This window comes from Loxodonta africana, chromosome 19 (genome assembly GCF_030014295.1).
Source record: "Loxodonta africana isolate mLoxAfr1 chromosome 19, mLoxAfr1.hap2, whole genome shotgun sequence".
In the NCBI taxonomy this organism is placed as follows: Eukaryota; Metazoa; Chordata; class Mammalia; order Proboscidea; family Elephantidae; genus Loxodonta; species Loxodonta africana.
In genome coordinates, this window is record NC_087360.1 from 25002127 (window position 1) to 25030093 (window position 27967).

The 27967-nt window shown below is 58.0% G+C and overlaps 2 protein-coding genes across 3 annotated transcripts; one reads left to right on the forward strand and one right to left on the reverse strand.

Moving 5' to 3' along the window:
• The first annotated feature begins 1618 nt into the window (after window positions 1-1618).
• On the forward strand, window positions 1619-4411 carry SELENOM (selenoprotein M). The gene is made up of 5 exons (XM_010598734.3): window positions 1619-1811; window positions 3064-3099; window positions 3313-3347; window positions 3717-3795; window positions 3925-4411. Exons 1-5 carry the CDS (start codon window positions 1689-1691, stop codon window positions 4081-4083), a joined length of 432 nt encoding a protein of 143 aa, XP_010597036.2. The 5' UTR covers window positions 1619-1688; the 3' UTR covers window positions 4084-4411.
• A 19-nt stretch (window positions 4412-4430) lies between these two features.
• Window positions 4431-27923, reverse strand: SMTN (smoothelin). 2 transcript variants are annotated; one of them, XM_010598735.3, is made up of 21 exons: window positions 27773-27923; window positions 25925-26048; window positions 20813-20961; window positions 20329-20422; window positions 20156-20234; window positions 19976-20073; window positions 18645-18917; window positions 18484-18556; window positions 17791-17862; window positions 17184-17705; window positions 16817-16989; window positions 13064-13216; window positions 12900-12975; window positions 11628-11792; window positions 11469-11531; window positions 11151-11217; window positions 9685-9858; window positions 9361-9478; window positions 8700-8851; window positions 7583-7745; window positions 4584-4704 (listed from the first exon to the last, which is right to left on the reverse strand). In XM_010598735.3, exons 2-20 carry the CDS (start codon window positions 25973-25975, stop codon window positions 7601-7603), a joined length of 2697 nt encoding a protein of 898 aa, XP_010597037.1. In that variant the 5' UTR covers window positions 25976-26048; window positions 27773-27923; the 3' UTR covers window positions 4584-4704; window positions 7583-7600. The 2 variants fall into 2 exon arrangements, with proteins under 2 accessions (XP_010597040.1, XP_010597037.1); XM_010598738.3 differs by lacking the exons at window positions 7583-7745; window positions 27773-27923 and adding an exon at window positions 14807-14902 and having other exon boundaries at window positions 4431-4704; window positions 25925-26030.
• Between the last annotated feature and the right edge of the window lie 44 nt (window positions 27924-27967).

Consider the following 27967-nt stretch of genomic DNA (forward strand, 5'->3'; position numbering starts at 1 on the left):
ACAGTAGTGTCAACGGTCTGAACAGGACCAATTATATTTAAAATGTTCTCATGTATCTATCAAGTTGTTGTTAGTTGCCGTTGAATCGGCTCTGACTCATGGAGACCTTACGTATAACAGAACAAAACATTGCCTGGCCCTGTGCCATCTTCATGATCACTGGTATGTTTGAGTCCATTTTTTTGCCTATTGCTTCAGTCCATCTCTGACAGTTTCCCTTGTTTTAATTGGCCCTCTACTTTATGAAACATGGTGTCTTTTTCTAGAGGTTGGTTTTTCCTGATGACATGTCCAAAGTAAGTGAATCAAAGTCTCACCATCCTTACTTCCAAGGAACATTGTGGTTGTATTTCTTAAGACTGATTTTTTGTTCTTTTGGCAGTCTACAGTATATTCAATGTTCTTTGCCAATGCCACAGCTTGAATGCATTGATTTTTCTGTCTTCCTTTTCATTATCCAACTTTCACATGCACATAAAGTGATTGAAAAAACGGTGGCATGGGTTAGAAAATAGATATTAAATAGCAACTCTAAGATTTGTATATCTTTCAGTCAAGTTAGGGAAGCAGCGGAGTGCAAACACAGGGCTCCACGCAGAGCTGACTTACCTGTTAGACACAATAGACACAGCGTCTAGGGCCCAAGATACTTCTAGGGGCCCAGAAAATGTTTGGATTTTAACGTCTTTTAAAATCAGAAGTAAAAAAGGACATATTAACGATAATGGGTATGTAATAATGAACCCAGCCTGATTTATTTTCATCTTTACACCAAAGCAGTTGTAAAATCTTATTAAAAATTGTCGTTTCTTTTAAATGGAGGAAGGCAAAAATGCTTAAGGTCCGTAAAAGTCATAATGCAGATGCGGCTCTGTCGAGAAGGATCTTGAGTCCCAGTCTAAGTTCTGGGGGAAAGAGCACTGTGTGTTGTGTCTGCCTCAGGAGTAAAGAGGTAAAGTGGTATCTCGATTTTCATCTTTGGTCTGGTGAGACAGAGACTTTTTGGGTTCAATGCCAGGCCCACAAATCGAATAATTTCGCATTTCTGAGGCTGTTTCCTAACGTGCAAAACGGAGCTCATGGTGCCTTTGTGAGCTAAGGAAGCAAACGATAGTGAACTAACACTTCAAGTACTGTTTGAAAGAATTTTATGTGTATTAACCCTTTTACCCTCCCAAATTCCACCGGGTAGATAATATTCGTATCACCACAATGTGTGCTCCCAGGAATCAAAACCCTAATTGGAATTTCTTCCAGAGAAATAAGAAACGCAAACAAGGATTCCCCAGGCCTCAGTCTTCCCATCTGCAAGTCGAGAATTTGGCCCCGAAACTTCACCGTCAGTCCGCGTCCCTTCTGCGCCCCCTGCAGGCGTGAAGTGGCAGTCCGGTCGCATCCTGAGTGAGCGTCTACACTTTCAGTCGGCAGAGGGAGCATGAACATTCTCAGGACAGGGAAAGTGAGCGCTGTAGGGCCAGAGGTGAGCCAGAGCCCGCACGGAGCTCACAGGAGGACCCCACGGGGGCCTGGGAGGCTCGGGGGCCTAGGCGGTGGCTTGGGGGCGTGGTGACTGGGGCGGGGCCCCAACGGGGGCGGGGCCATCCCGTGGGGTAAGACGTGGCGCAGCGGCTGCGCGGTTCGTCTCCATCCTGCTAAACGTCTCCGACTCGGATCCCGACGCCGTCCCGATGCGCCTCCCGCTGCTTCTGCCGCCACTGCTGCTGCTTCTCGCGGCGCTCGGGGCCACCGCCACCACTACCTTCCGGCCCGACTGGAACCGTCTGCGTGGTCTGGCTCGGGCCCGTGTAGAGGTGAGCGCGCCGGTCCTCAGTCCCGGGACCACCGCTGCTAACCCTGCGGCCCTTTAGTCCTGGGACCACCGCCCGCCCCAGCCCCTCGACCACTCCGACCCCCGAGACTCCCCGCCACCTGGACCATCCCGTCTTCTCCTCAGCCCCAAGACGTCCCAGCACCCACCATACAAGTCCAACACGCCCGACTTTGCGGCCTGGAACCCCGAACCCCTCTCCAGCCTCCCATCTGGCCGGGCAGCCACCTCCAAGATACATTGACTCTGCCCCCCCCCCCCCGCCGACTCTTCTCGTGGCCTGTGATTCCCCCAAACCTGCCCTCTAGAGTCCAGTTCCCCATCCGCCATCACATTTTCCTGAAATTCCTTCCCTACTCCAATTCCAAGATTTGGGGGGTCTGTAGAGTCTCCCTTTCCTGGTCGGGAGGAGGGAAGACTCTGGGCGCCTTCCCTCTCCATGCAGGAGCCCAAAGGGGGCTGGGAGCCTCATTGCCAGCACTTACTCGGCAGCAACTCCCACCCTCCCTCGCTGGGAAGTCCCCAGCCTGAGCTTCTGTCTGCCTGTGTGACTTGAACCATCACAGCCCCTCTCTGGGCCTTAGTTTTCTGGATGACAAAAGTGGGGAGGACGTGGGGGAACTGAAATGGGTGGGCCCCAGGGTCTGGATTCCTGCTGGGAGGTGGCCCCTGCCGGAAGTACTGGGAGGGGCCCTCCCATCCCACATGTGGGGGAAGGAACCAGATGGTCTGTAGGGCTGGCTACAGGTGGTGGGGAGGGTCAGCTCTGCATGGGATGGGGTAGGGACCAGATGGCAGGTGTAGAGAATGGAGGCCCCCAGGGCAGTTTTGAGCTGTTTCCTTCTGGTCTGCCTCCACCCTGGGCCCAAGGCCAGGCCCAGATCTCTACTGCCTGAGAGGTGTAGGGTGATGTTTCTCCCGGGCATTGAGAAGACTTCAGTGAGTGAACAACCAGTCGGGAGTACAGTCAAGAGTCTGAGGCAGCAAAGCCCCTTTGGGTCTCTGGTCGTGGTCCTCTTTTTTCCTGAATGGCCCTAGGCTTCAGTTTCCCAATCTGCAGCACAATACCCTATGTATCCACAAGGGGTCTCCATCTCCTTCACACCGTGGAAATGGCTGCTCCAGGGGTAAACCACAGCTTGGCCCAACTTGGCGATGAGGGTGAAATGGCTATGAGGGTGTGCTTGGAACAGATGTGGGTGGCTCCTGACCTGTTCCATTTTGTCCCCTTCCAGACCTGTGGGGGATGACAGCTGAACCGCCTGAAGGAGGTGAGTTTAAAGGAGGGTATTCCCAGCTCTGTCCCCCCTGAACCTCTCAGGGAGTGGGCAACACGGTCCCAGTGATTGGGCTGGGGAGAACCCCTGGGTTGGGAGTCAGGAGTCTGCTCCTGTGGGGCTGTGTGGCCTCACGGCGCTTCAGTTTCCCATCTGTACCTGGAGGGGTTTGGGGTCATGTTCTCTGATGCTGTGGTTCCTCCCCAGGTGAAGGCCTTCGTCACCCAGGATATCCCATTCTAGTATCCTTCCTCTCTTGTCCTGGGGCGGGAAGGATGGGGAGGGGGCCTGAGAGAATCTCCTTCTGCTTAATTTCAGAGGAATGGGTGGCACATGGTTTTTATCTGACAAGTGGAATTGATGGTAGTATCTGAGGTGGCCTCTGAGTTGGGTAGGCAAGAGATTGATTAGTCTGCCACAGGCACCGGAATGGATAGGGGGGTCCTTTACTTCTTTGAGCCCTAATTTCCTCACGTATAAATGTAGATTCCTGCCCTGCCCGGGCATAGACTAAGTGCTCAGCATAGGTGGCTGTGATGTTCACATCAGCAAAGGCCCAGCTGCTCCCACCAGCCTCTGCCTACTACTCCCCTCCTTAATACCACCTTCAGCCACAACCTGGTGATGAAACACCTCCCTGGGGCCGACCCTGAACTCGTGCTGTTGGGTCATAGATACGAGGAGCTGGAGGTGAGGGGCGTGGGGGGGCGAGGGGCGTGGGGGGGGCGAGGGGCGTGGGGGGTGAGGGGCGTGGGGGGGCGAGGGGCGGTGACGGCGAGAGGCGGGACCTTGTACGCTGACCCAAACCCTCTGCTTTAGCGAATTCCTCTTAGCGACATGACCCGCGAGGAGATCAACGCGCTGGTTCAGGAGCTCGGTTTCTACCGCAAGGCGGCGCCCGACGCCCCCGTGCCGCCTGAGTACCTGCAGGCGCCCGCAAGGCCAGCCGAGAGCGCCACGGACCACGGAGACCTGTAGGCGCGGCGGAGCTGGGGCCAGCCTGCCCGAGCCCCAGGGGCAAAATGAAGCGCTCAGCGTCCAAGGAAGCGTCTTCCTCGCTGAGGGCCGACACCCCGTCCCTGGGCCGGCGGGGGTGGGGAGTGGGGGGCTCTTTCCGCCTCAACTCCACTAAACTCCCTTCCGCCTAAACTAAGGCCAGACTCCTTATTTGCTGCGGGCAGGTGGAACAGGAGGTCCGAACAGGAGGTCCCAATACCCCCAGGATACCCGGTACCCCCTGTTAGGGCTCAGGCATTGCCAAGTTGCCCTCTCTTCAATCGCTGCAAGAAAGGCAGAGTGGACTCAGGGTTGTTGTAAACCAATAATTTATCAAAATGCTGCGTGTGTTGGGGGGGGGTGTCGCGACAGACAGGGTAGCGGTGGGCAGGCGCGCTGGGCTGAGGCTGTGCCCGGAGAGTGGGGGCGGCGGTGGGCCCCTGGAGGGAGGCCTAGACATTCTTGCCACGAAGGCGCAGCTCGTGGCGCCGCAGGTGGTTGTAGAGCGACTGTACGTATGTGAAGACGCACTTGGGGTCGGGCTTCTTGCCCATGATCATCATGTCCTCCACCTCCACTAGGGGCACGCAGTCCACCAGCATCCTGCAGGGAGGGGGCGTGGAGGTGGTGGTCAGTGTCGGCCCCACCACTCGCAGTGCTCTTCTACCCTGAGGTCCTTTCATTGCCCTGTTGGTCTTCCATAAACTCCAGACTCCATCGATGGAATGGTGGTAAAGCCTTCCCAGAAGGCAGGAAGCCCCAGACCTCACCCACCCAAGCCTGGAGACACCTCTGTGGGGGGTGAGACCAGGTGGGTGGAGGCAGAAGTTGGGGGTGAGGAGAGACATGACCTATCCCAGGCAGAATTGGGTCTGGTCTGGTGGTTCCCTCAGCCCCAGGGGAGGTCCAAGCTCCAAACCCCACCTCCCTCCTCTCTCCAGCTCCCTCTCCCTGGCACACTCCAACCTGCACAGGCCTCTCATTGAGGCCACTGCACCCAGGAGGGGCCTCACCACTGGCAAATCTTTCTCTGGGGCCAGGATGGACTCGGTGACCCTCTGGGCCCCTGAGGATTATCAACCGGCTGCCTGGCCCTGGTCTCTCCTGCGAAGAGACCCAGGAACCCCTGTCCCTGCCCCTGCCCCTGCCCCTGCCCCTGCCGCTGGGATTTCCAGCTGCATGAGATGGAGGCCAGGGAGTGTGTGTTTGTTCTTTAATCCTTATCAGCACCCTGGGGTAGAGCAGAGGAGACAGATGAGGATCCCAACCAATATAGATCAGACCATCTGCACCATGCTCAGGGGTGGGCCACCCTTCTGTCCATTCTCCAGAGTGACAGCTGAACTTTGCAGACTGAGAAACTGAGTCACAGAGCAGAGGCATCGTTTGCTTCCAACTCCACAGCTCAGTAGGTGCAGGGCTGGGTCAAATGAGACCTAATCCTGGAGCCTCCTCTGTCTTACTGTAGGAGCCCTCTCCCCATCCTGGGGGGAGTGAATTCAGCTGCTAAGAACTGACAGCCCCAGAGCTCTGAAGCTGGAGTTTGCTTCCTGGCTCTGTTTTCCCTCCCCTCTCAGATCAAGAGACCTCATCTGCCTCCTGCCTTGCTCCCTGCTGCATCTGCTGTGCCTGGCAAATAGTGACCACTTAGTCAATGTTGTTGAATGAGTTTCCTGAAGCAGGGAAGGCTTAAGGGCAGGAGTTACTCCTGCCTCCAAGACAGCCCTGGCCCCGGGGCCACCTCCCATCTGGTACTGTGGTAGGGCTAAGACTTACCCCCCAGCTCACCTAGACTCCTCCAGGGAATAAATACTGGGAGGCTCCCTCTGATCAGCTGTGAATGCTAGGTCTTACCTAGCATTACCCTGTTCTGTGACTCAATTTACTCATCTTTATAACCGTGTAGTTGTTTCCTGCCTCCCTTGAGACCTTGGAAGCCCTTAGGAGGGGTTCATGGTTCTGCCGCTTATGTGCTGGGTGCCCTTGGGGACATCCCTGCCCCAGGCTGGGCCTGCTTCCCAGCTGTACCGTGGTTGAGAGACAGCCTCTCGTCCAAGCTCTCTTCAGCTGTGGCTATCTCCACGGGGATCCCGGCTCCCCTCCCCCAATCTAGAGCTCCCTCCCACTCCTGGTGCCTTCCCTGGAGACCTTATAAAGCCATTGTTTACACTGGGGCTCAGAGCTCAGGGCTCAAGCTGCCCCAGCGACAGGCCAAACACCAGGCAACTCAAGCAATAGCACAGCTGAGTCACACTTTCCAACTGGATCAGGGCCGGGCCGAACCAGGCCAGGCTAGGCCCTTCTCTCCAGGCTGTCCTGCTGGGTAGCAGCTCCAAAGTCCATATATGACCTGGACACAGCACCAAGCCCATCCTCCCCTCACCTGCACTGCTACTCTCAGTATATGTGTACACATGTGGGCTGCCCCCACAATGGCTCCAGGCCCCAAGGGGCATCTGAGTTTTTCCCCAACTTTCTCTGACTCATGTTGCCTCAAGCAATCCCCATGCACCCTCTAGGGCCTTTGTTTTTTCTTCTCTATACAAAATGGGTGGGAAAGCAATGATGGGGCAAGGAAAACAGCCACTGAGTGGGGCATCTGGAGTCCCAGTTTCTGGCCCAGCTCTGCCCTAAAACCTGTGAGATACCCTCAGCCCCCCAGCCTCAACCCTCTCTGAGCTCCTTGCCTGTAATGGAGCAGTTCAGGATCTGATTCTCTACTGTGGCTCTAAGGTGAGGGGACCAAAGAGAAAATGCCACAGCTGACTTGAGGACCAAGGGCCCCCAGCCAGAAATCTCTTCTTGCTGAACCAGCCCTGCTTCTGAGCTCCCCTCAGGGCGTGACAAAGCTGACTCCCCAGTGCCCAAGTTGGAAGCTTAGGAGGCTTCCCTGACTTTCATTCCTCAAACCCTGTCCCTTCTACTTTTTAAGCTGCTCCAATCATTCAGTCTACCCTTATCCAGGTCTCATCCAAGGATTGTTCTAGAACGCCAACCTGACAGCATCCCTTCTCTGTTTGGAAGCCTTTTATGGCTCCTATTATCCTCAGGGGGAAGTCCAAACTCCTGATTGTGGGCCCTTCTCCTCCCCTCACCCCTAGGCTACACTTCTTTCCCTTCCTGGGTGTGCCATGCTCGCACATTCTCTCCCCCAGCCCTGTGCCTGAAACTCCCTCTCTCTCCTTTGGCCTGAAATTGTTCAGATCCCAGCTTAGGGTGCGCTTTTTTCAGACAGCCATCAGACCTGTAGGCCAAGACCAGTGACTCCCCTGGGCTCCTACAGCCTCTTGGGCTTCTGCATCACAGTCTTGCTCACCTGGCTCAACACTGACTCTTTAGGAGAGTGGTCTCACCTGTCAGGTCTTGAGCTACCAGAAGACAGGGTCCCCCTGCTCTCCCCACCCACCTCTGGGGCCCCTCTGTATGTTCCCTGAGCAGATTCTGGCATAACTGGGCAGGGGAGCGAGGCAGCGTTTCTCACCGTGGAGCCCCAAACGGGTTAGGACTTTTTGGTTTTTACCAGCCCCTTCTGGACCAGACAGCGGTAGAACTCCTGGATGTACGTGTACACGCACTTCCAGTCAGGCTCTCGAAGCCGCACCATGTCCTCTGTGTCCAGGAGCTGCGGGCAGTCCGCATGGGTCCTGGGGAGGGGAGGGGGCCGGGAAGGGGCAGGGGTGGGGCCCGGGTAGGAGGAGGGGGAAGAGGCAGAGAAGAGAAAGGGGAGAACAGAGAGACACACACATACACGTACACACACAGAGATATGGATTCAGTTACGTTCTTAGTGCTGCAGTCGGCCAGCCCCCCCGCATGCCCCCTCCCCATTGTGGACGTGCCGCTCACTACTCGTCACTAATGGTGTGCAATGCAGACAGGGGTGGGGGCCAGACCAGTCACAGGTGCAGAGAACTCTTGGGGCAAGCAGGAACACGGGGTAGGGGAGGGGCAATGGCACTGGCGCCAGGGTTGGAAAGGAGGGCTGTGCCCCTGGGAGGGGGGTGAGGGAGGCGTGAGAGGAGGTGGGGGGAAGAGAAAGAGGAAGAAATCTGGGGGAAACCAGAAAGAGAAGGGGAGAGAAGGAAAGACAGGAGGGGGAAGGTGCTGAGGGTGAGGTGAGCAGATGGGGCACCGATTCCAAAGTGGAGGGCTTTCGGATATCCTATATAAGCCTCTAGTAGCACCTATATAGGCCGGGCGGGCACGGTGCCCGGGCCAGGAGCCTCCTTTTGGAATCTCCAGCTGGGATCCCGTGGGAGCAGGAAGCTCTGGTGACCATAGGAGGAGAGCAGGACAGAGAAAGGGAGGAGAGGGAGAGGGGGCAGAGGGAGGGAGGAGGGATTGGACAGGCCACCTGGTGGGCCTTGGCCCGGGCTGGTAGGCGGGCCTTCAGCTTCTTGATTCCGGTGGGCACCTGGTGCCCTCAGCAGCGAGCGGGCAGGGTGGAGGAGAATGGGGGCTCACTGGGCAAGGGGGTCTCAGCTGCTGTCTGATAGTGTGGCTGGCAGGCTCCAGGGGCTTCAGGGTGGCTGCACCAGGCCCAGATGGCCAGCCTTAGATGCCTGGCCGACACCAGTGGGGCTAAGGCCCACACTTACTCAGCAGATGAGAAGGCCACCTCAAAGTTCTGGCGCCGGTTCTGTGGGCTGAGCTGCCCGTAGTCAAAGGCCTCGGGGAAGAAGTTGTGCACTAGGGCACAGAAGGCCATCCCGTCGCTCCAGCTTGAGGAGAAGTTCTGGATGTCCACGTGCTAGGGGTGTGGGAGGGCTGGTCAGGGCCCTAGGGCCAACTCCCCAGTGCTGCTTGCTCCCTGGCGTTTTGGCGTGCTAGACTTAGGGCAACTGGACTCAGAGAGGCCTGTGGCTGGCCCATGGCTGCACAGCAGGTGAGCATCTGGAACTTGGTCTGTCAACTCCCAGGTCTGTTTGCACCGCCCAGCTAAGGCCATGGTCATGCCCCCATCACTCTTTCCCTCACTTAAAGGAACTTACTCATCCCTCCCACAGAGCAATGAAGGGGGACTCAAAGATAGAGATTGGCCCTGAGTTGTGCCCACCACCCAAGGTTGGCATTGCTACTTATTCACTTATTCTGAAACCTGGGGCATGCCATGTGTCCTCTCTGAGCCTCAGTTTCCTCATCTTCCCTGCCACATGGTGGCTGTGAGGGTGCACAAAGAAGTGAGATGGAGTTTTGCCAAGAGCAGGGTGCCAGCTGAGGGCTGGAGAGCTGCTGGGTGACCTGGCCTCCTGGGCTCACCTCATAGCCACGCGTCTTGGCTCGACACCAGTCCAGCAACATCTGCTTAATGCTGTTGGCGTTGGGGACCCCGAAGCTGGTGGAGCGCTGCACGGCTGTGCGGGGACCACCAGGGCTGCTGCAGGGGTGGTTCCGGGAAGGGAGTCACTAGAGTCCGGGGGGCGCTGCCTCGATAAGCCCATCCTGCCAACCCCAGGCCCTGCTTTCCTTGACCTCAGGCCCCTCCCAGCACAGCTCAAGCCCCACTCTCCCCATCCTTAGCTGCCCAGATGCCCATCACAGCCCCGCCCCCACCTGCTGCCCCGTTCTGGGGGCAGTGCTTACCCTGTGGTACCCTCCTTCTCAAGCTTCTCGATCATGGCCTTGCGCGCCTGGGAGGCCGACGTTTTCGGCAGACTCTGCGCCTTCATCAGTTCCTTTTTCTTCTCGGCCTGGCGTTTTTCAAGCGCTGCCACACTGCTGCGCCGTTGGCTGGCCTCATCCTCGCGGTCGAAGATGCTGGAGGGTGATGATGGTTAGGCGGGCAGAGGAGAGCGGCTCCAAACCCTCAGTTGTCATTCGCTGAGGAGAGGGTTCCTACCACACACCAGGCCCTCCAACCCTGCAGCATCTCCACGACCAGCAACGCTGCCCAGTGAGGGAGGTGGCCTTATCACACCCATTTTACAAAGGAATACACGGAGGCTCAGACAAAAGGAAGATGGAGCCAAGTCTTTACATCAGGCTTGAGTTGCCTGGGAGCACTGCTACTTCCCAATGTCTGCAGACCACGTCCCAGGTTACAGAGCACCTTTACCCCTTAGCTCTGTGAGGAGGCTGATAGAAACAGGATCCCAAAAAGTTCTCTGCGACAGTTCATTGTATCATCAAGTTCCAGGTGAGTTCAGATTCTGAGCACTATCAACTTATATCGACAATGACCAGCATATTAATAGTAATGTTGTTGGAGTCGATGCCAATCATAGGGACCCAATGTGACCCAATGTGACAGAGCAGAACTACTCCATAGGGTTGTCTAAGCTGTAATCTTTATGGGAGCAGATTGCCATGTCATTCTCCCCTGGTTGGAACCGCCAACCTTTCGGATAGCAGCTGAGTGCTTAATATAATAGCTATAATAGCTCACGTCTAGGTGTCATTTTAAACTTCAAGAGAGGAGGGAGGGACCCTTACCATTTCCATTAAGGATGAGGAAATAGACCTCTGACAGTAACTTGCCAAGTAACTTGCCAAGATTTCAGAGAGCATGAGGTGCAAAGCTGAGACTAACTTGCCAAGATTTCAGAGAGCATGAGGTGCAAAGCCGGGACTTGAACTCAAGTCTCTCTAACTCAGAGTCCCTGGACCCCTCTGGTTGCCAGCCTGGATTCTGATCCTGTCCCTGCTTTCTGCCAGCCCTGACATCCTCTGTAACATGGGGTGCACCCTCCCTCATGGGGCTAAGGTGTAAAGGTGCTGTGACCTGGAATGTGGTTTGCAGACATCAGGAAGTCTGTGCCACCAAGCAGCTCAGTGTGACCAGTGGGCCTTTCTAAGGATTCACTGCTATAGCTCCCACTCAGAGACCCTGAGCAAGTCTCTGGCCTTTCTGTGCTTCCTCCTCCCCCATGGGATGGGTGAGATCACAAAGTGAGCAAGAGTGGTCTCACTCCCACCATGCTGCCCCTCCCTGGCTGGGTACCTGTCACCTCCCCACACCTTAGCCTACCCCTCTGTGGAATAGGTGCACAGTGAGGTCCCCTGTGGCACTGACCCCTCTGTGGTTAGGGGGAGGAGGTGCCTGTGCCCACCTGCCCATCTTCTTGGATGAGGAAGAGGAGAAGGTCTTGGTTTGCACCATGGTGCTGCCACTGCCATCTGCAGAGAAGGGGCAGGGGAGCAGGGTGAGGGCCCAGGCTGGGCATCAGGAGACAGATTGGGGAGCTGTGGGGGTGGGAGCATAGTGGTAGCCACAGACGGAGAAAAGAAAGTAACAGCTGGAGAGAGAGACAGACAAATGGAGAAGAGACAGTGGCAGCTGGAGAGAGACGGGCAGGTGCAGGCTCAGAGACAGCTCAAGAAGAGTCTGAGGAGGCGAGCAGGCACGGGGCGACACCAGGCAGCCTTACTCTCCGAGCGCCTCACGAAACTTGACTCTACTGTGGTGGTGCGGGACGTCCGGGTACTATCATCTGGAGGGGCAGAGGGTGAGAGGGAAGGTAGCTGGGAAGATGTATTCCAACCCTGAGCCCCAAGCCCAGAGTCCCATACCCCACTTGGGCTCTTACTGGAGTGGACGAGCCGCTCAGTCTTGGTGACTGTGCTGACGGCTGAGCCATCGGCTGCCCGCTGACTGTGCCGTGTGGTGGTCTCGGTGGCTGTGTTGCCACGGCCTTCCCCTGGCCGGGCCCGTGCCTCCTGTAGCCGCCGTTCCCGCTCCTTTTCCCGCTGGTCTGGGCAGGGATGCCCCATACATGTCCAGAAGGGCCACCCAGTGCCACACAGCACACACACACAGGCACATGGGGTGCACAGATGGGGTAAAGGGCAGCTTGTTAGAAACACTAATGACATAGGGGATAAGGGCCCTTCTAGGATTAGCTGGGGGTGAGGGGATAGCCATAACTTGGCAGAGAATGGAGCAGTGATGATGGACTCAGCCAAAAACAAGTAGCTGAACTCAAAATAGTATTTGGATCCAAGATTGGATTTTCTGTGGGAATAAGTAGCTGAGTCAGGAGGGAGTATCTAGATTTAGGGAAGGAGTAGCTGTGTCCAAAGAAGGAGAAGCTGGGTAAGGGCAGTAGCTGAGTGGGCCATCAAATGGGCCCTAGGGGGAGAAGAGCAGCCGAAGGAAGAAATATCTAGATTCAGGGAGGGAGGGAGTAATTGGAGGTGCCAGAGAAGCAATTAGACCCAGGGTGAAAATAGTTGGGAGAGAAGATGGTGAAGGGAGTAACTGGGCCTAAAGAAAAAGTAGTAGGGTGGGGATAGAGGCTGGGGTGGCCATCAGTAAGCTCTGGAGGAAGCAGCTGGATTCAGAGAATTGAATCCAGAGAGTTGAGAACTGAGGGTATCTGGAGAGGCAAATAAATCTAGAATCTGAAAGAAAGAATAGCTGGGTCCAGGGAGGAAGCTTCTGGGGAGGAAGTAGCTGTGTCCATGGAAGAAGAAGCTTGGTGGGGGCACAGGCTAAGGTGGCCATCAATGGACCTCAGATATCTGGACTCAGGAAAGAGGTAGTTGAGAGTATTTGGAGTAGCTGAGGGAGGGACTATAACCGAGTCTAGGAAGGAGAAGAGAAGTTGGTTGGAGGCAGTAACTGGGGTGGTCATCAATAGTCCCAGAGGGAGAGACAGCTAGGGAAGGGAGCAGCTGGATCCAGGGAGAAGTAGCAGCTATATAGAGGGGGTATCTGGGTCCATCAAAAGTAGCTAGGCAAGGAAATAGCTGGGTCTAGAGAAGGAGAAGCTAAGTAGGAATGTTACTGAGCTGGTGTGGCCATGAATGGATCCCCAGGGGAGGGGAACAGCTGGGGTATGGAGCAGTTGGTGCTCTACCTCTTTTCCTTTGTCGGAGCTCACGTAGTGCAGCCCGGATGAGCCTCCGCTCCTCAAAGTCTGTGGTCTGATCCAGCTGCAGACAGAGCTCTTGTCATTGCTCACCTGGTGGCCTGCTGATTCCTGCCCCTTGCCAACCCTTAGCCTACCAGGTCTGGCCATACCATCTTATCCAGGATGCCCTCGTCCTCAATGGCCATCAGTTCCTCAGCACTCAATGAGCTTCGCTGCTCTGGAGCTTTGTCCACTTGGGCCTGCTCAGTGCCATTGGCTGCTTCTACTCCTGCAGAGGGGGGCTGTGCTGGCTCTGGCTCCATCTGTGGGATGGGGGAAGGGGGTGGGCTGAAAGCAGGAGTGTGGGTGAATCTAACTATGTCCCTAATGGACAGGTGACCAGGCCCTGGGGAAATACCACAGCCTTGGAAATAACCACTCATCTGCCAGCCTGCTTGCTCAGGGATGGCTATGTTGGTGTCAAGCCCAAGGAGGAGGCACTGACAGGCTTGTTGTAGGGTTTCCCTCGTACCCAGAATCATATTAATACAATTAATAATAGCAATAATGATATAACCATTCAGTAAGGTGCCCTGGTGGCACAGTGGTTAAGTGCTCAGCCGCTAACCAAAAGGTTGGTGGTTCGAACCTACCAGTCACTCTGTGGGAGAAAGATATAAGAATTTCAGCCTTGGAAATCCTATGGGGCAATAATACTATCCTATTGGTAGTGACCCAGTAGGGTCACTATGAGTCAGAATTGATTTGACGGCACACAACAACCACCATTCAGTAGTAAGCATTGTATAAGCATTAGGGATTTTACCGTCCTTATTTAACAGAATATTGTTGGCAAAGAATATTGAATATGCCGTGGAGTGCCAAAACAACCAACAAATCTGTCTTGGAAGAGGTATGTCCAGAATGCTCCTTAGAGGCAAGGATGGTGAGACTGCATCTTATATACTTTAGACATGTTATCAGGAGGGATCAATCCCTGAAGAACATCATTCTTGGTAGAGGGTCAGCAAAAAGACGAAGACCCTCGATGAGATGGATTGACACAGTGGTTGCAATAATGGGCTCAAGCATAACAACGATTGTGAGGATGGTGCAGGACCAGGCAGTGTTTTGTTCTGTTGTACATAGAGTCACTATGAGCTGGCACCTAACAACAACATTTAACAGAAAGGAAAACTGAGGCTCAGGGCAATTGAGTAACTTTACCGGAGTCCTTCTATAAGCATGAGGTGGCTGGGCTCTGAGCTGAAGGTGGCTTAACTCCTGAGCCCAAATTCTTTCTGTTGTTTCACTCCCAGCCCCTGCCAGGCAGGCTCTGTTCTGTCCTGCCAGTTCCTGAGCCTGGATTCTCATGTGCCAGTGCCCAGGCAGCACATGCTCCCTGCCCTCGCCTCCCCCAACTCCAATGGGGCTGGACCAGAGCCTGTAGGCTCCTGACCAGGTGTCTGGCTGGGGCTGCCCCAGAGCCAAGTCCTCCCTGAAGCTCCTCCTGCACCCACTCCAGCACTCCAGCAGGGAACCACCCTCTAAGGGGCCTCCACCTCCAGCCTAGCCTCTGACCCCAGCCAGGGCATGCCCCAGGCCCTTGTAGACAAGCCCCTCCTGGCAAGGCCTCTTCAGCAAGATGGCAGCTGTCTGGGAGAAGCAGCCTGGCTGAGGCGGGGGTGGGGCTGGGGGCTGGGCCACGGCCAGGGGCTGCCAGGGCAGCTGCCACACGTGCCCGAGGGCCAGGAACTTGGCACTCTCTAGCCCCAGTCGTGGAGCACTGGCACCCCAGTCCCCTGTACAAATAGGAAACTGAGGCTCAGAGAAGGTGGTGGCACACCTGAGGTCACTCAGCAGGGGCCAAACCTGGTCCCATACCACCCCTTCCCCAGTCTGGAGGGACTTACAACACTGCCGCTGTGGGCTGGGCCAGTGGAGGAGTGGCGGCGGCAGGAGCTGAAGGCAGGTGGGTGGGCCACGGGGGTCCCGGCATCCTCAGTGCCCTGGAAGAGGGCTTCGGGGTCAGCAGCCACCAGGAGCAGCTCACTGGGCTCCAGCTCAGGCTCGAGGTCAGGCACCAGTGGGACCCCCAGCCGCAGGCTCAGCACCTCCACCTGCCTGACCAGCGCATCCAGCCGCCGGCCCAGCGCCGCTGTCTCCGCCCGCAGGTCTTCGGCTGCCCGGGCCACAGGTTCCACGGCTGTGGCAGCTGCCTCAACTGCCTGGGTCACTGCCGCCCGGCCTGCCTCAGCCACTGCCCGCAGCTCCTCTAACGCCTGGCCCAACCGGTCCTCGAGGGCTGCGGCCAGCTCAGACCCAGGCCCTGGTACCCCAGGCATAGTGCTGGTAGGGGTCGAACTGGGGGTGATGGGGACAGTGGCAGGGGCTGTTGCCTCTGGCTGACAGTGTCAGAGTCTTTGCAGCTGGCCGGAGGGCGAAGGCAAGGGCAGCTGGGCCTGCCCCGCCCCTGCCAGCCTCTCCGTCAGCCACCCAGCAGCCAGCTGGGGCTTTGGCCCAAATAGAAACCTATTCTGGGCTCCCTTGTGGAGGGGCAGTGGGGGAGGGGTGGCTAGCCCAAGCGAGTGGCGGACGGCCAGGCCTGGCCCTGCAGGCAGAGATCATAGACCCGTGGCACAGCAAGGCTTCACGGGTTCTGCAAGATGTCCAAGGCCAGGGCTCCGTGCCCCACAGGTGGGGAGACTGAGGCAGGGAGCAGGACAGAGCCTGCCTGAGCCACCATGTGCATTAGCAGTGATGACCTAGTCTGCCAGGTTCCAGAGCCTGCACTCCTTTGCCTCATGCCCCACTGCTTTAGAAAGCATTACATCCATGTGGGGGACACGAAGGTGGTCCTTACAGCAGTCTGCTGTAACAACCGTCTTGTTCCTGAGATTAATGTCCTCTGGCCTGCCTGTGGTGTTCACATCCAACCACAGACTTTGAGCAAGAGCCTTTTGGGCATATCTTCTGCTCCCCCTTGGCTCTCAGAGGGGGAAACTGAGGCAAGTTGGTGGTGCCAGACCTAGTCACTGTGACACTTCCCATCCACCCCAAGGGCCTCAGTCATCTCCTCTCCACTCTCTGGGCAGAGGACAGTTTGATCCCGCTTTCTGGAGCAAAGGGTGCCTTCTTGTTCCCACTCTCCCTATCACCCCTGAGAAAGCCCAAACCTCTAGCCATTCCACGGCAACCAAAGTCCCATTCAGTCCCCCGTGCAGCATAAAGGGTATTACCTGGACAGCTGGGTGGCAACTGGGGATCCCTTCCCCAGCTGAGCTCCCAACCAGCTGATCCTGGGCTCGGGAATGAATAATGGAAGGGTGCCTCGTATTCAGGTCCCGTGGCACCTGCTGGGCTGCTGCCTCACCTGACCGGCACCCCCGCCTGTCTGTCCCCCATTAATACTTCTGCCCAATCGCCACAGGGATGTTGACGCAGTTGCTAATCACTAATCTCCCGTCTCCTGAAGGGCCAGGTTGATCTTGGATGAGCAGATGAGCAACTCTGAGCCTCGGGCCTGATGTCCAGTGTACGGAGGGAGCAGGGACCATGGGGGAAGCCACAGGAAGAGGGGGCAAGCCCCTACTGCTCTCTCTGAGCCTTAGTTTTCCTACCTGTTTAGTAGGAATGAACCAACGAATTTTGGAATAAGGGTCAGAGATCAGCATGTGGGAATCTTAAGACCAATGCAGAGTGAACTTCTGACAGGCCGAGCAGGTGATGTGCTAGAGTCTGGCCTTAGCTCTGCCCCCAACTGGCTATGGACCATGGGCAACTGCCTTCCCTCTCTGGGCCTCAGTTTCCCTTTCTGTGCACTGGGGGAAGAGGGAAGCAGGGGAACCCTGCCAACTCACATCCCTGAGCAGTCTGTGTGAGGTTGATGGATGATGAGACTGGTAGGGTGAGGGGGGGCTCACCTTAATGCTGCGACCTCCCCTGTTACTAGTGGGGGCATGGCTGAAGCTGGTGACATGAGTGATGCTGCCCAGCCGGGCCGGTGTCCCAGGGCTGCTGACATGGGTGACAGTGCTTGCGCCCCCAATGCTGGTGCTGAGGAGGGTTGGGGGCGCCCGCAGTCCCAGTGTCACTTCTGAGGGAGAGAAGGGCTGCTGTCAGGATCAGACAAGGCAGGTTGAGGGCAAGGCCAGCCCAGGCTGATGGCGCCCTTGTCCCCAGTGCACCCTTTGGAGATACCCTGAGCCTCATCTGCAGTCCCTGTCCTCCGTGCAGAGTAGGTGGCTGCAGGTGCTCTACCCACTAGTGGGAGGCAGTGGGGAGGCCTACCTGCCCTCTGGCTGCTGGTGGGTAGCAGCACACGGCCTGTGGAGGCCTGGCCACGGCCATCCTTGATCTCGATGGTGAACGTGGTCTTCATGCTGCCCCCTGGCTCAGCAGTGCTGGCGGCCACGGGTAGCCGGGCACTGGGCTCCTCTGAGCGGGCAGTGGGCCCCCCTGCTCTGTTTTCAAGGGGCCTGGGAGCCAAGCCCCGCCCCCTGGGGCCCTCCTCCCGGGGGCAGCTCTGAAGCTGGGCCAGGGGCCGGGCTGTTTCTGGCTGTTCCTTGATGAGGCGGGAGGAGGTGTGACTAGGGCCCCTCAAGGAGGAGCTGCTGGAGGAGGAGGCAGGGGTGGTGCTGATGAGGGAGGGGCTCAGGATCCTTGTGGGGCTTGGGGTGCTAAGGGCCGCCCTCCGTGGGCCGTCCTGGAGCCCTGCAGCCATGGGAGAATCGGATGTGAACTTGCGGACACGGTCCTGCACGGAGCTAGCCCGCTGGAATGGGGAAGGTCCACTGGCTAGGTGGGTGGGCTCTAGAAGGGACAGGAGGGCTGTCAGTGGTTGGGTGGGCCAGGGACTGCTCAGGGCCTGGGGGAGGGGAATGGGAACAAGTAGTACCTTGGTTCTGGGCTGGCTGGCGGGGGCTGAGCACTGACAGGGAACGTTGGCGGGGAGGGGGTCTGGCCAGGTCTGGCAGGTTGGAGAGGGGGTGGTAGCCAAGTAGGGGAAGAAAAAGGAGAGTAAAATGGAGGGCTCACCTGGGAGGACTCATGTCCCTACCCCCACCTCCCTAGCCTCCCAACCCCTTCCTGTATCCCCCCCAAACCCTCCAGCCTCCCCAACCCCTCTTGCATCCCTCACACTCCCTGGCCTCTACACCCAGCTGCATCTCTTACAGGCACCTCCCCCCCATCCCCACTGACCCCAGGATGACTTGGACACTCTCTAGGGCCAGGGCAAGGTTTGGGCTGGAGGAGGGTGCCCAGATCCTCCCTACCGATGGGAATGAAGGACACCCCCCTAGCCAGTGCTGCCCACGGCTCCAGGAAGGAGATGGGTGCACTCCCTTATTGGGGAGAAGAATGTGCCTGAAGTCTGTTGCCTTTCAAGGCTGTGGGGAGGCCTCTGGCCCTGGGTGGCGGGGCAGGCCCGGCTGGGGACACCTCAGGGGCAGTGGAGGGAGTATCAGGGACTGCCTGGACCTAAGGAGGCTGGAGCTGCCCTGGCACAAGAGCCCATTCTTCAGGCAGGGACATGGAGGCCAGGGGAGGGATGGCAGGTGCCTGTGGCCACCCCCAGCAGGATGCTCACCTGCTCCCTTTGTGTCGGAGTCACTTCTGGTGGGGCCCTGGGCAGCAGGGGGCTCTGTGGGGCTAGGCAGGAGCTGCCGGGGAAACACAGCATAGGCAAGACCTGACTCCTATACCAAGAAGCTCACCTGCCTGGCATCCCTGCCCCTCATCCAGACTCACCTTGTTGACCACCTGCCTCTCAGTGCTGAGTGGGGCTGGTGGCTCCTGGGGCTCAGGGCTGGTGTCCTCAGGTGGGCTAGGGGGCTCAGGGCTGCCTGGAGCCTCAGCAGGCTCCAGTGGAGGGTCAGGGGAGGCAGCAGTGGGTGAGCTGGGTGTGTCCCCAGGAGGGGCCCGCAGCAGGAGTGTCACCGTGGTCACATCCCGACTGGTCACATCAGGTGTTGGGGCTGGCTCTGGGGCCCCTGCCTGCTCCTGTTCCTCTTGCTCTGGCACCTGTGTGGGGTCCACAGGATGTGACTAAGGCTCCCCAGGCCTTGAGTGCTACCCCTGCCCTGAGGGGTAGGCCGGCAGGCGCACAGGGCAGGGCATGCAAAGTAGAGGAGCTGGGCACAGCTTCCTGCAGGCACACCTGCACAAGCACAGGCACTGGCATGCTATGGGCGCTCTTTGAGCTGCTCCACTTCCCAACCTCTTGGCTTTGCCTAGCCAAGAGTGGCTCAGAGAGGACCTGATTCTTTGGGCCCAAGGGTTGGCAATGGCAGAGGACTTGCTGGGGGCTCCCAGCCTTAATAGATCTCTGGCGCTGAGGCCCCTGACCCCTGGCTTCATCCTGGTCAATCAGAGTATGGGGGAGGGGTCTTGCCAGGACCAGGGACCCAGCGGCCTCTGCTGGTCACTTAGGGAATGGCCTGGACCACTCAAGGCTCAGACAGGTTCCTGACCGGGCTGCTTGGCCTTGACCTCTACCTGGAGAACAGAGAGGACTCTGTGAACAGTGCTCCACAGGTCATCTGGGGCCTGACACACAGACCCTGGTAAGCCAAGGTAAGGATGTGGGGCTGTGTCTGGAGAGTGAAAGCAGCTTCCCAATGGGTTTAAGCAGGGGTGGTACCAGGGTCAGATTTGCATTTCAGGGAGATCATCTGGCTGCTAAGTGGAGGTTGGATGGCAGGGGTGGGGATGGGAGGAGAGGTAGGGGTGGGGAGGTCAGTAGGGAGGATGGCACAATCCTCTCAGCTGGGAGAAGCGCCTTTGTGTCAACAAGGGTGGTGATGGGGCCTAGAACAGGAACTCAGGAGCAGTATAGACAGGCTGGCTTGGAGAGGAAGGCCTAGGTAGAGAGAAAGGGTCTGGAGCAGGGGAGGTGTGGCCAGAGGTTGCATGGGGGAGTGGGCGGAGGCCTGAGATTGAGTCCCAGAGTCCCCCCAGCCCAGGCTGAGGGCCCCTCTCAGTCAAATAGCAGCCTAGGAAAGACACACAGGTGCTCTGCTGCTGGCATCTGTGGGCACAGGACTCTGGGGCCACCGTCCCACCCTGCCTGTGCCCTTTACCTCATGCCGTTCCCGCCTGTGTGCTGGCCGCCCTTTGCTGTCCTCTCTTGAACCACCAATGGGCCGCCCACTGCACAGTCTCCCGGCCAAGGTGGCCGCTGGAGGGAAGGAGCAGATGTCAGGTGAGTGGCTGGGAGCTGCTGTGGGCAACAGGGTAGGAGGCCAGGCCAGGACACATACCCTCAATCTCCTGGGCCCGTACGCGGCGGATGGCAGCTCGGATCAGCTTCCGCTCCTCATACTCGCCAGCACTTCGCAGCTGTGGGTAAGAGGCAGGCCATGGGCACAGGCCTGGGGAGCCCAGGGTCTCCACTGGCTCTGCCCCCCATCCCCTACCTGGGCCTGGGCCTCACCAGTGCGGTCAACTCCTCCACATCGTTCATGGAGTCCAGCTGCCCTGCCAGCTGTGTCAGGGCTGCCCGCTGCTCAGCCTCCCGCTGCTGCAAGCTGCAGAGACATCATGACTGTGACCACCACTGCCATGGGTGGGGCATGGAGGCTGGAGGCAGGAGCTGGGGGCCAGGACAGGGTCCCCAGGTCCTTGGCAGAGGGTGGTATAGCTGTGCACTCCCTCTGGCTGCACACTTGCATATGCAGGCCCATGGCCCTGGGCGCTAACACCAAATGTTCAGAAGTGCCGTCTGCAGGGGCATAGCCCAGTCCAGGTCCATACACGTTCCCATATATTCCAAATGTTTACACGTACTGCTGTGTGCATACACAGACAGGCAGCAGACACACAGGCAGTGATGTGTGTTCCTGCCTGCCTGCACATGAGCTGAGCCCTGGCACACACTGCCTTTCACCCATAGGCATGTCCAGCACCCCACCACTCACTGCAGCCAGTTCTCCTTGTTGTCCTGCCGCTCAGCACGGAAGCGCTTGGACGCCAGGGCCTCCTCCTCACGCTCTAGCTCCTGCCGCTGCAGCTCCCGAATGGCTGAGCGGATGTGCCGCCGCTCCGCCAGATCCACTGTGACCTCCAGCTACAGGGCAGGCGGGGGCGAAGGGCAGATCATTTTGGCTGCCAGGGGCGGAGGGGTGGCACCAGCTGCCCACGCCTTTGCCTGGGGCACAATGAGTGGTCTGTCTCCACTCCCTCTGCCCCAGGCACTTCACGTGCCTGCCTGCCCACCCAGGGTCTCAAGGAGACCCAGTTCACTGCACCAGGCATTCCCAGAGAGCCCACAGCACACCTACTATGAGTGGGCACACCTTTCTGCTTCTCCTGTCCCTCATAGCCCTTCTCCACTAACCCCTTGAGAGCCAGGAGGAAGGAGGGTCACCCTGTGAGTCCCTAATTGTGTTCCCGGGGAAGGAATTGTTTGACGGGCAACAGGAGTCCACCCTGTGAACAAGAGAGACTTCTGTAGCCTAGTCTAAAAGTACCACCACCCTGTTCATCTACATTGGGCAGATGGGGAAACTGAGGTAGGGCAGGACCTAACTGTGAGGGCTGGAGGAGAAGCTTAGGAGTCCTGGTTCTTGGCCTGACTGGGGGCTATTTTTTTTTCCCCCTGTACTGGGCCAGATCCAGCCACCATCAAAAGGGCTGGGGCCCTGAACAAATGAGGCAGCTGGCACTAGGGGCCACCCAGGGCCCTGAAAAGGATGCCCATGGAGAGCAGGCATTCTCACCAGCTTCTCAGCCTGTCCCTGGAAAATTCGGGGTGGCTGGTCCAACCAGGTCTGGGAAAGGGCACTTTCAGCTAATCCCATTGCCTTTTCCCACACCTCCACCTGGCAAGGCTACCCCCAAGGGAGCCTCTGTCGCTCAAGGGAGAGAGGAATGGCCCAGGGGATCCCAGGAAGGTGGTAACAGAGACAAGCCTTCAGTGTGGGTCTGACAGCCAGATGGCCATTCAGTAGCCAGAGCCTAGGAGCCCTCTCTCTGCCCAATGCCCTCCCTCCCCAGGGACATTCCTTCCTGCTCAGTAAGGAGGATGGGAGAGATGGGTTTCAAATGGAAGTTTGGGTTGGCACAACCCAGTTGTGAGATGACTTGTCCCAGTCTGAAGACAGTGAGAGTCCTAGAGAGACAGAGCCCTACCTGGGTCCCTTCTGGCTGTGCATTCCTGAGGAGTTATTGCAGGGGAGCCCTGAGGTTCCACCCAGGAGGGCTGTTTGCAGGTGGGGCCAGAACCCCCAGCTGGTTCCAGCTGCAGCCCAGTCCTGCCTGGGTGGTTGGGGGCACATCCCTTAACCTCTCTGTGCCTCAGTTTTCTCATTTGCCAGATGAGACAATGACCCCCATCTCAGGGCAGTGGGTGGGTGCAGGGGCAGCAGGGGCAGCGACTCAGGGTCCCCTGTATAGCTAGGATGCAGTAAGCACCATCTCCTCATTTGGTTCCAGACAGTCAGGAGAAGAGAGGGTAACTAGGAAGTATGGAATGTCCAGAGGCATCAGTACCATTTAAGTTCCTAAAGGGTTGCTAGACCCTGCGCTGAGCCCCCCATCCTAACCTCACAAAATCCCTGGGTGGGGGGGCGGGGCACTTTATTACTCCCATTTTGGGGGCAGGACTTGAACCCAGGTTTTCAGAGTCAGCCCCGGGCTAAGGATAACTTTGTCTGCCAAGGTGGGAGCCTGTGTTGGGGGCCCCTCTGGCCTGCAGAGGTGCCTACCAAAAATCCAAACCCATTGCCGGGGGCATGATTCTGACTCAGAGCAACCTTGTAGGACAGAGTAAAACTACCCCATAGGGTTTCCAAGGGTGTAAATTTTTAGGAGGCCGACTGCCACATCTTTCTCCTGAGGAGCAGCTGGTGGGTTCGAACTGCCAGCCTTTCAGTTAGCAGCCAAGTGCTTAGCCACTGTGCCACCAGGGCTCTGCCTGGGGTCTAAAGGGGCTATTACAGCAGAGGGAGGAGGCTTGGGAGCATGAGATTGGGCTGCTAGGAGGCTCATCTACCCACCAGTCCTGGCCTTGCCTCAGGCCCAGAACCCCCTGAGGTACACTTGAGGGAACAGCTGGTATAGCCCTTCCTCAGCAGAGGGTAAACTGAGGGACAGAAGTCCAGTGACTAGCCCTGTGCCTCCTGGGTCCCCTTTCCCAGCACCCTGGGCTCCAGAGATGAAGTCTTTGACTCTGAAAAAAGGCAGATATGGAGGCCCTGGCCACCTCTACAACCCTTAGGAGCCTAAGTGTCCCCATCTGGAAAATTGGAGTCTGCATCTGATCCTCTAAGTGGGTGGGGCAGGGCTGGGGAGGGGGTGGACAATCTCATTCCATTGATCACCCTCTCATATGACACTTCCCTGTGAGTCTGGAGGCAAAGGTCCACCCACAGTGTCCCCGCTGTGTTCCTTAGTCCCCATCCTCTCAGTCCCACCGCAGCGTGTAGAGGGGGTTGGGGTACGGGGAGGGGGAGGGAGGAAGTACAAAGCGCCATTGTCCACCAGGGGGAAGGGGAAGGAGATGGGGCGGTTTCCGAAACTGCCCAGTGACATTCTCCTGGGAGGAAACAAGGCCCTTCCTCCCCCTAGGGGGCCGGGCCTCCAGGTACTTTCTGCAGTCGCTGCTGGGGGCATCTCGCAGGCCTCCGCGTCTCTCTGGGCCTCAGTCTCCCCACCAGCATAATTAGCTGGGTGGGGCCGTTCAGGCGCTCCCTCAGCCCCAGCTTCCCAGTTACTAACGGGGCACCGGCCCGCCGCGTAGCAAGGCCTCGCCAGGGGGCGCTGATGGCCTGCAGGCTCCCGCACGCTCCCCTCTCCCCGGGCACCGCCCAAGCCTCGCCCACCTCTCCCGCGCTAGGCGCCAAAGGGGGAGCCGGACACGAGGCCCACCGCTAGCGCATGGCTTAATGTCCCAGTCTGCGAGGAACATGAGGTTCAGGAAAGCTAAGCGGCTTGCGCAGGTCGCCCAGCTAGTGAATGTCGGAGCTGAAGCCCGGGATAGAGGCGGGGTTGGTGGGGGGACGGGATGGGGGTCGCGGCGCACACGTTCCCAGCGCCTCGGTTCCGCACGGCCCCCAGCCGGTCTTCAGGCATGTGGGGGAGCAGAGACCGGAAGCGGCCGCCTGGGTTCCCAAATCGTCCCGACGCGGGGGCGCAGGGCCAGCGAAGCGGGCCTAGCCTTCCCTAATAAGGCCCGGTCCCGCGGGAAGGAACCGGGCTCGAGACGCCCTAGTCCCAGCCACGAGGCCAGCGGGGGCCGGGCCGGCGCACGGGGCGGGACGCTTGGCGGACTCAGGGGCGCAGTAATGGCGGGCACCGGGTAGAGGAGGAGTGGGGTCCTGGGTGGAGAGGCCCTTTGGTGGCCCCTAGACCGGCGGCGTGGGGGTCAGAGTCTTGTTTGCCCTTTCCCAGGGAGGGGGTGGGAATGGAGGTGGGCAGACTTCAGAGATGGTCACTGGCTACACCGCCCCAGCTTCTTTTCTGAAACCTCAGCTGCTGAACCTAAGTATCAGCGCGGATCCCGCGAGATGGGATAAGCGGGGTCAGGCTCGCCTTTCCCTCTGTTTCGAATCCTCTGCCTCTAATACTCCCATAGGGACTTCAACTTCCTGAGGGGAGATGGCGCTGACGTGGTGGGAGCCTGGGGAAACCCAACTCCATTCCCTCCAAGCTGCACACAGCGGGCTATGGTGGTGGCAGACACTCAGAGTCTAAGACACTGGTCTGAAGACACACTGGCCAGTGCCTTCATAGGTCAGAGCAGCAGCTGGGCACTGGGTCCAGCCTTTGCCTCCAGGGGAATGGCATGGGGGTGGGGTGCATCACCTGACTTTTCCTACGAAGGTAAATCTTTAATTTACCCCCTGGACAAGGGTCTGGGGATGATGCTTTGGCCCCTCCCCCAGGTCAGCTGGCACCTGGCATTGCGGGTAGGCCCATACTATCCCCGCTTTAGGACCTTGTTGCTCTACAGCCTCTCTGTGCATGGGGATAGATAGGGCACCCACTGTGACCACTCACAAGGGGCCAGGCTGAGGCCCCACCCTTAGGAATGTCTTCTCATGGGGCCACTGGGCTTCCTGCCCTGCTGCTAATCCTGTAGACAGGCATGTTGCCCCACTCCACTGCCCCATCCTCTCTGCTGGTCCACCCACTGAGAGGAAGAAACTGGGGAGAAGGGGATTGAGTGGACCCATCCTTCCTCCCCAGAAGGACCTGAGCCCATGCCTTATTCCATCCCTAGGCCAACTTACAACTTAGATGTTGTGCTCACAACCCCGCCCCACTCCCCACCACTTTATAGGTGAACTGAGGCTCAGAGTGGGAAAAATGGTAGGCCCGAGGACACAGAACTCAGAAGGTCCCCCAAGGCCTGTCTCTGTATTGCCCCCCCCCACCCCCAGCCCCTTGGCTGGGTGTCCTGGCTAGCCTGTAAGCTCCCCTTCCTATCCCAGGCACAGGGCCAACTTGCCCTGTCCCAGCACATCCTGCCCCCTCATGCCTTCCTCCATGGCCTAAGCCTTATAGTCCAAAGGAGCAATGGCTCTGGGGTTGGATCCTGCTGCAGCTTCTTCCTAGTGGTGATTTTACCTCTAAGTGCAGTGTCCTCCAGGTTCTGGAAGCTACTGTGACCAGCATTTTGTGAGATAGTGCGCCCAGCACCGGACCTGCCCCCTGCCATGCCATGGAATTATTAACCCTTGCTGCTGCCATTGTCATTGCACTACCTAGGCTATTGCTCAGGAGAGGCAACCCTGGCCTCCCCACACATGTGGCTGCACATGGGCTGGTCCCCAGCAGTTACTGTTTAAACAGGTTGTGGCACTGGGGGACCAGGAGGGGCCGGGCCTCAGCACCTGGCATGAACAGGCACATACCATGGGGGCCTCTGCATCAGTCAGGCAGAACAGGCCTATGTCTGTCCCCCTTCCTTTCCCTTCTCCTCCCGCCCCCCATCACCTCCTCCTGTCAGCTGAGAGGTAGCCTGGACAGGCCCTGCCTCTCTGGCCTGGCTTGCCCTTCCCCACAGTGGGAAAGATGGGGACACTTACCAGCTTCCGCAGGGCTCCCTCGTCCAGCCCAGCCAAGGCATCATCTGCCATCTCACTGGCCCCTACCTCCGTCTGTCCCCTTGTGGTGAGATCTCCAGTGCACTTGACACCAGCTCAGGGGATTCTGTAGGGACAGACAGGGGTCAGGCCTGCTGGGGCCTCTAGAAGTCATAGGCACTTGGGCTGTATGCCTCAGTCCCCCTCTCTGGCCCATGTGCATCCATTGCTATCTCATCCTTACTCTCTGTGATATGGCTCCTGGTTGGGAGTTGCCTTCTGCCCTGGTGTGGTTTGCTGGAAAACTCACCGATCCAAGATTGGGGAGGTCCCTGCTGCCAGCCTCTGTGGCCTGGCCTGGCCCCACACCCTGTCTAAGCATCAAACAAAGGGCAGGGACCTGTACTGAGAAGTTGGGGCCCAACAAGGTGTACCCAAGCCATGCTCACCACCAGGGGGTGCCCTCCAGTCTCTGTAGTTTTACTGCCCCACCCACCCATCCCTTGGGCCTGCCCAGCCCCCACCCATCCCGAAAGCTGAGTCCATGTCCAACTCCCAACTGCCGCTGCCACTCCCATGTCCCCAGATGTCTTAAGCTATTGGAGGTGACACCCTGTCTTCCAGTTCTTGGCACCAGCTCTCTGCTCACACCCCTCTCCGTTTCCCTTCCCCTCCCCCCTCACGTATACACATTTAACACGCCAGCCATCCCGACTCCATAAAGCCAGGTGTCCAGGCGCACAGCTCTTCCTGACAGTTCACACACTTAGAATTCTCCAGCTGGAAGAGTTCTCAGAAGCTGACTTGTCCAATATGCGGACTTCAGACAACCAAACGGAGAGGCTCAGGGATTTGTTACAAGAGAAGGAGGAATCAAAAACAACAGGTATTCCCAGAGGGCAGGAAAAGATTTAATTGAAGCTTTGGAAACCTCCAGCTTCTGAAGCTCCTTCCGAAGAGCACCCAGGGGCCCGGGATACCCCTCTCGCCTCATCACTGCCCATCAAAGTGGACCTCTGAATCCTGGCCCAGTCGCCAAAACACCTCTCTCCTTCCTCTTGCAGCCCTAATGTCTCTCCAGAATTTGGGGACCCATGGCCTAGTACTTCATAGATGCTTAGTTAATAGCTGGTGACTGACATGGCCCCAGGATGGCCCCCCATTCCTGTTGACTCATCCTTCAGTCACTCCCCCTTGAGAACAGTCAGTTGGCGAGTCATTCCATTCAGTGATTGGGTCTGGGGCAGGCAGCCCGGATCCACACAGCTAGGGTTCGGTGGACCCTGCCTGTTCAAGTCACTAATTAATCTTTCCATGAGCTCAGGAACCACCTCTGTTCCTTGGGGTACTTGCCTCTTATCTACCCAGTTTGCCTGGGGTAAACCCTCAAGAATGTTGCTCATTGGTCAGCAGTTACTTTAGGGCCTTTGGACACTCTGAGTTCCCTCACATCTTCTGAGGGGCAGAGACCCCTAATGCCTAATCTGGGCGGTCTAGGGGACCGTGGGAAGTCTGTTCTTCCTCAGATTCCTAGTGCTACCTCCTATAGTCCCATGGCTCCCTGTCCCACAGTATGGAGTCCTTGGATACCTCGAGAGTCTGTGGGAACTTGCTCAGGGCATCTGCCCCACAGACTAGAGCCCCTAGGGATTTGGGAGCCTCTTGGAGGTTCATCGGTGTCCTCTCCCGCGGCCTCAGAACTTGATTCCATGGCTTAGAGCCGGGGGGTTGGGGCAGGTGTTAGTGGTGGCTCCCGAGTCTGGGAGTCCCAGAACCCCCGTCCAGATATCCGGGTTCCACCCCCCGGACCAGTCGGGGGTCCTGGTGCCGCCCCGAGGCCCTCATACCCACCTCTCAGTCCAGCCCGCCCGCCCGGCGCGGTCTTGGGCTAACTTGCTTGGCTCGGACAGATGGACGAGGGACGTACGGGCAGGAGGCGCGGCGACCCGGGATCCCAAGTCCGCTCAGCAACCGTCCCCCGGACTCTGAGCGCCGCCGGTCCAGCAGTGCTGGCAGCCTCACCGGCTCCGCCCTTCGCTGCCGCTC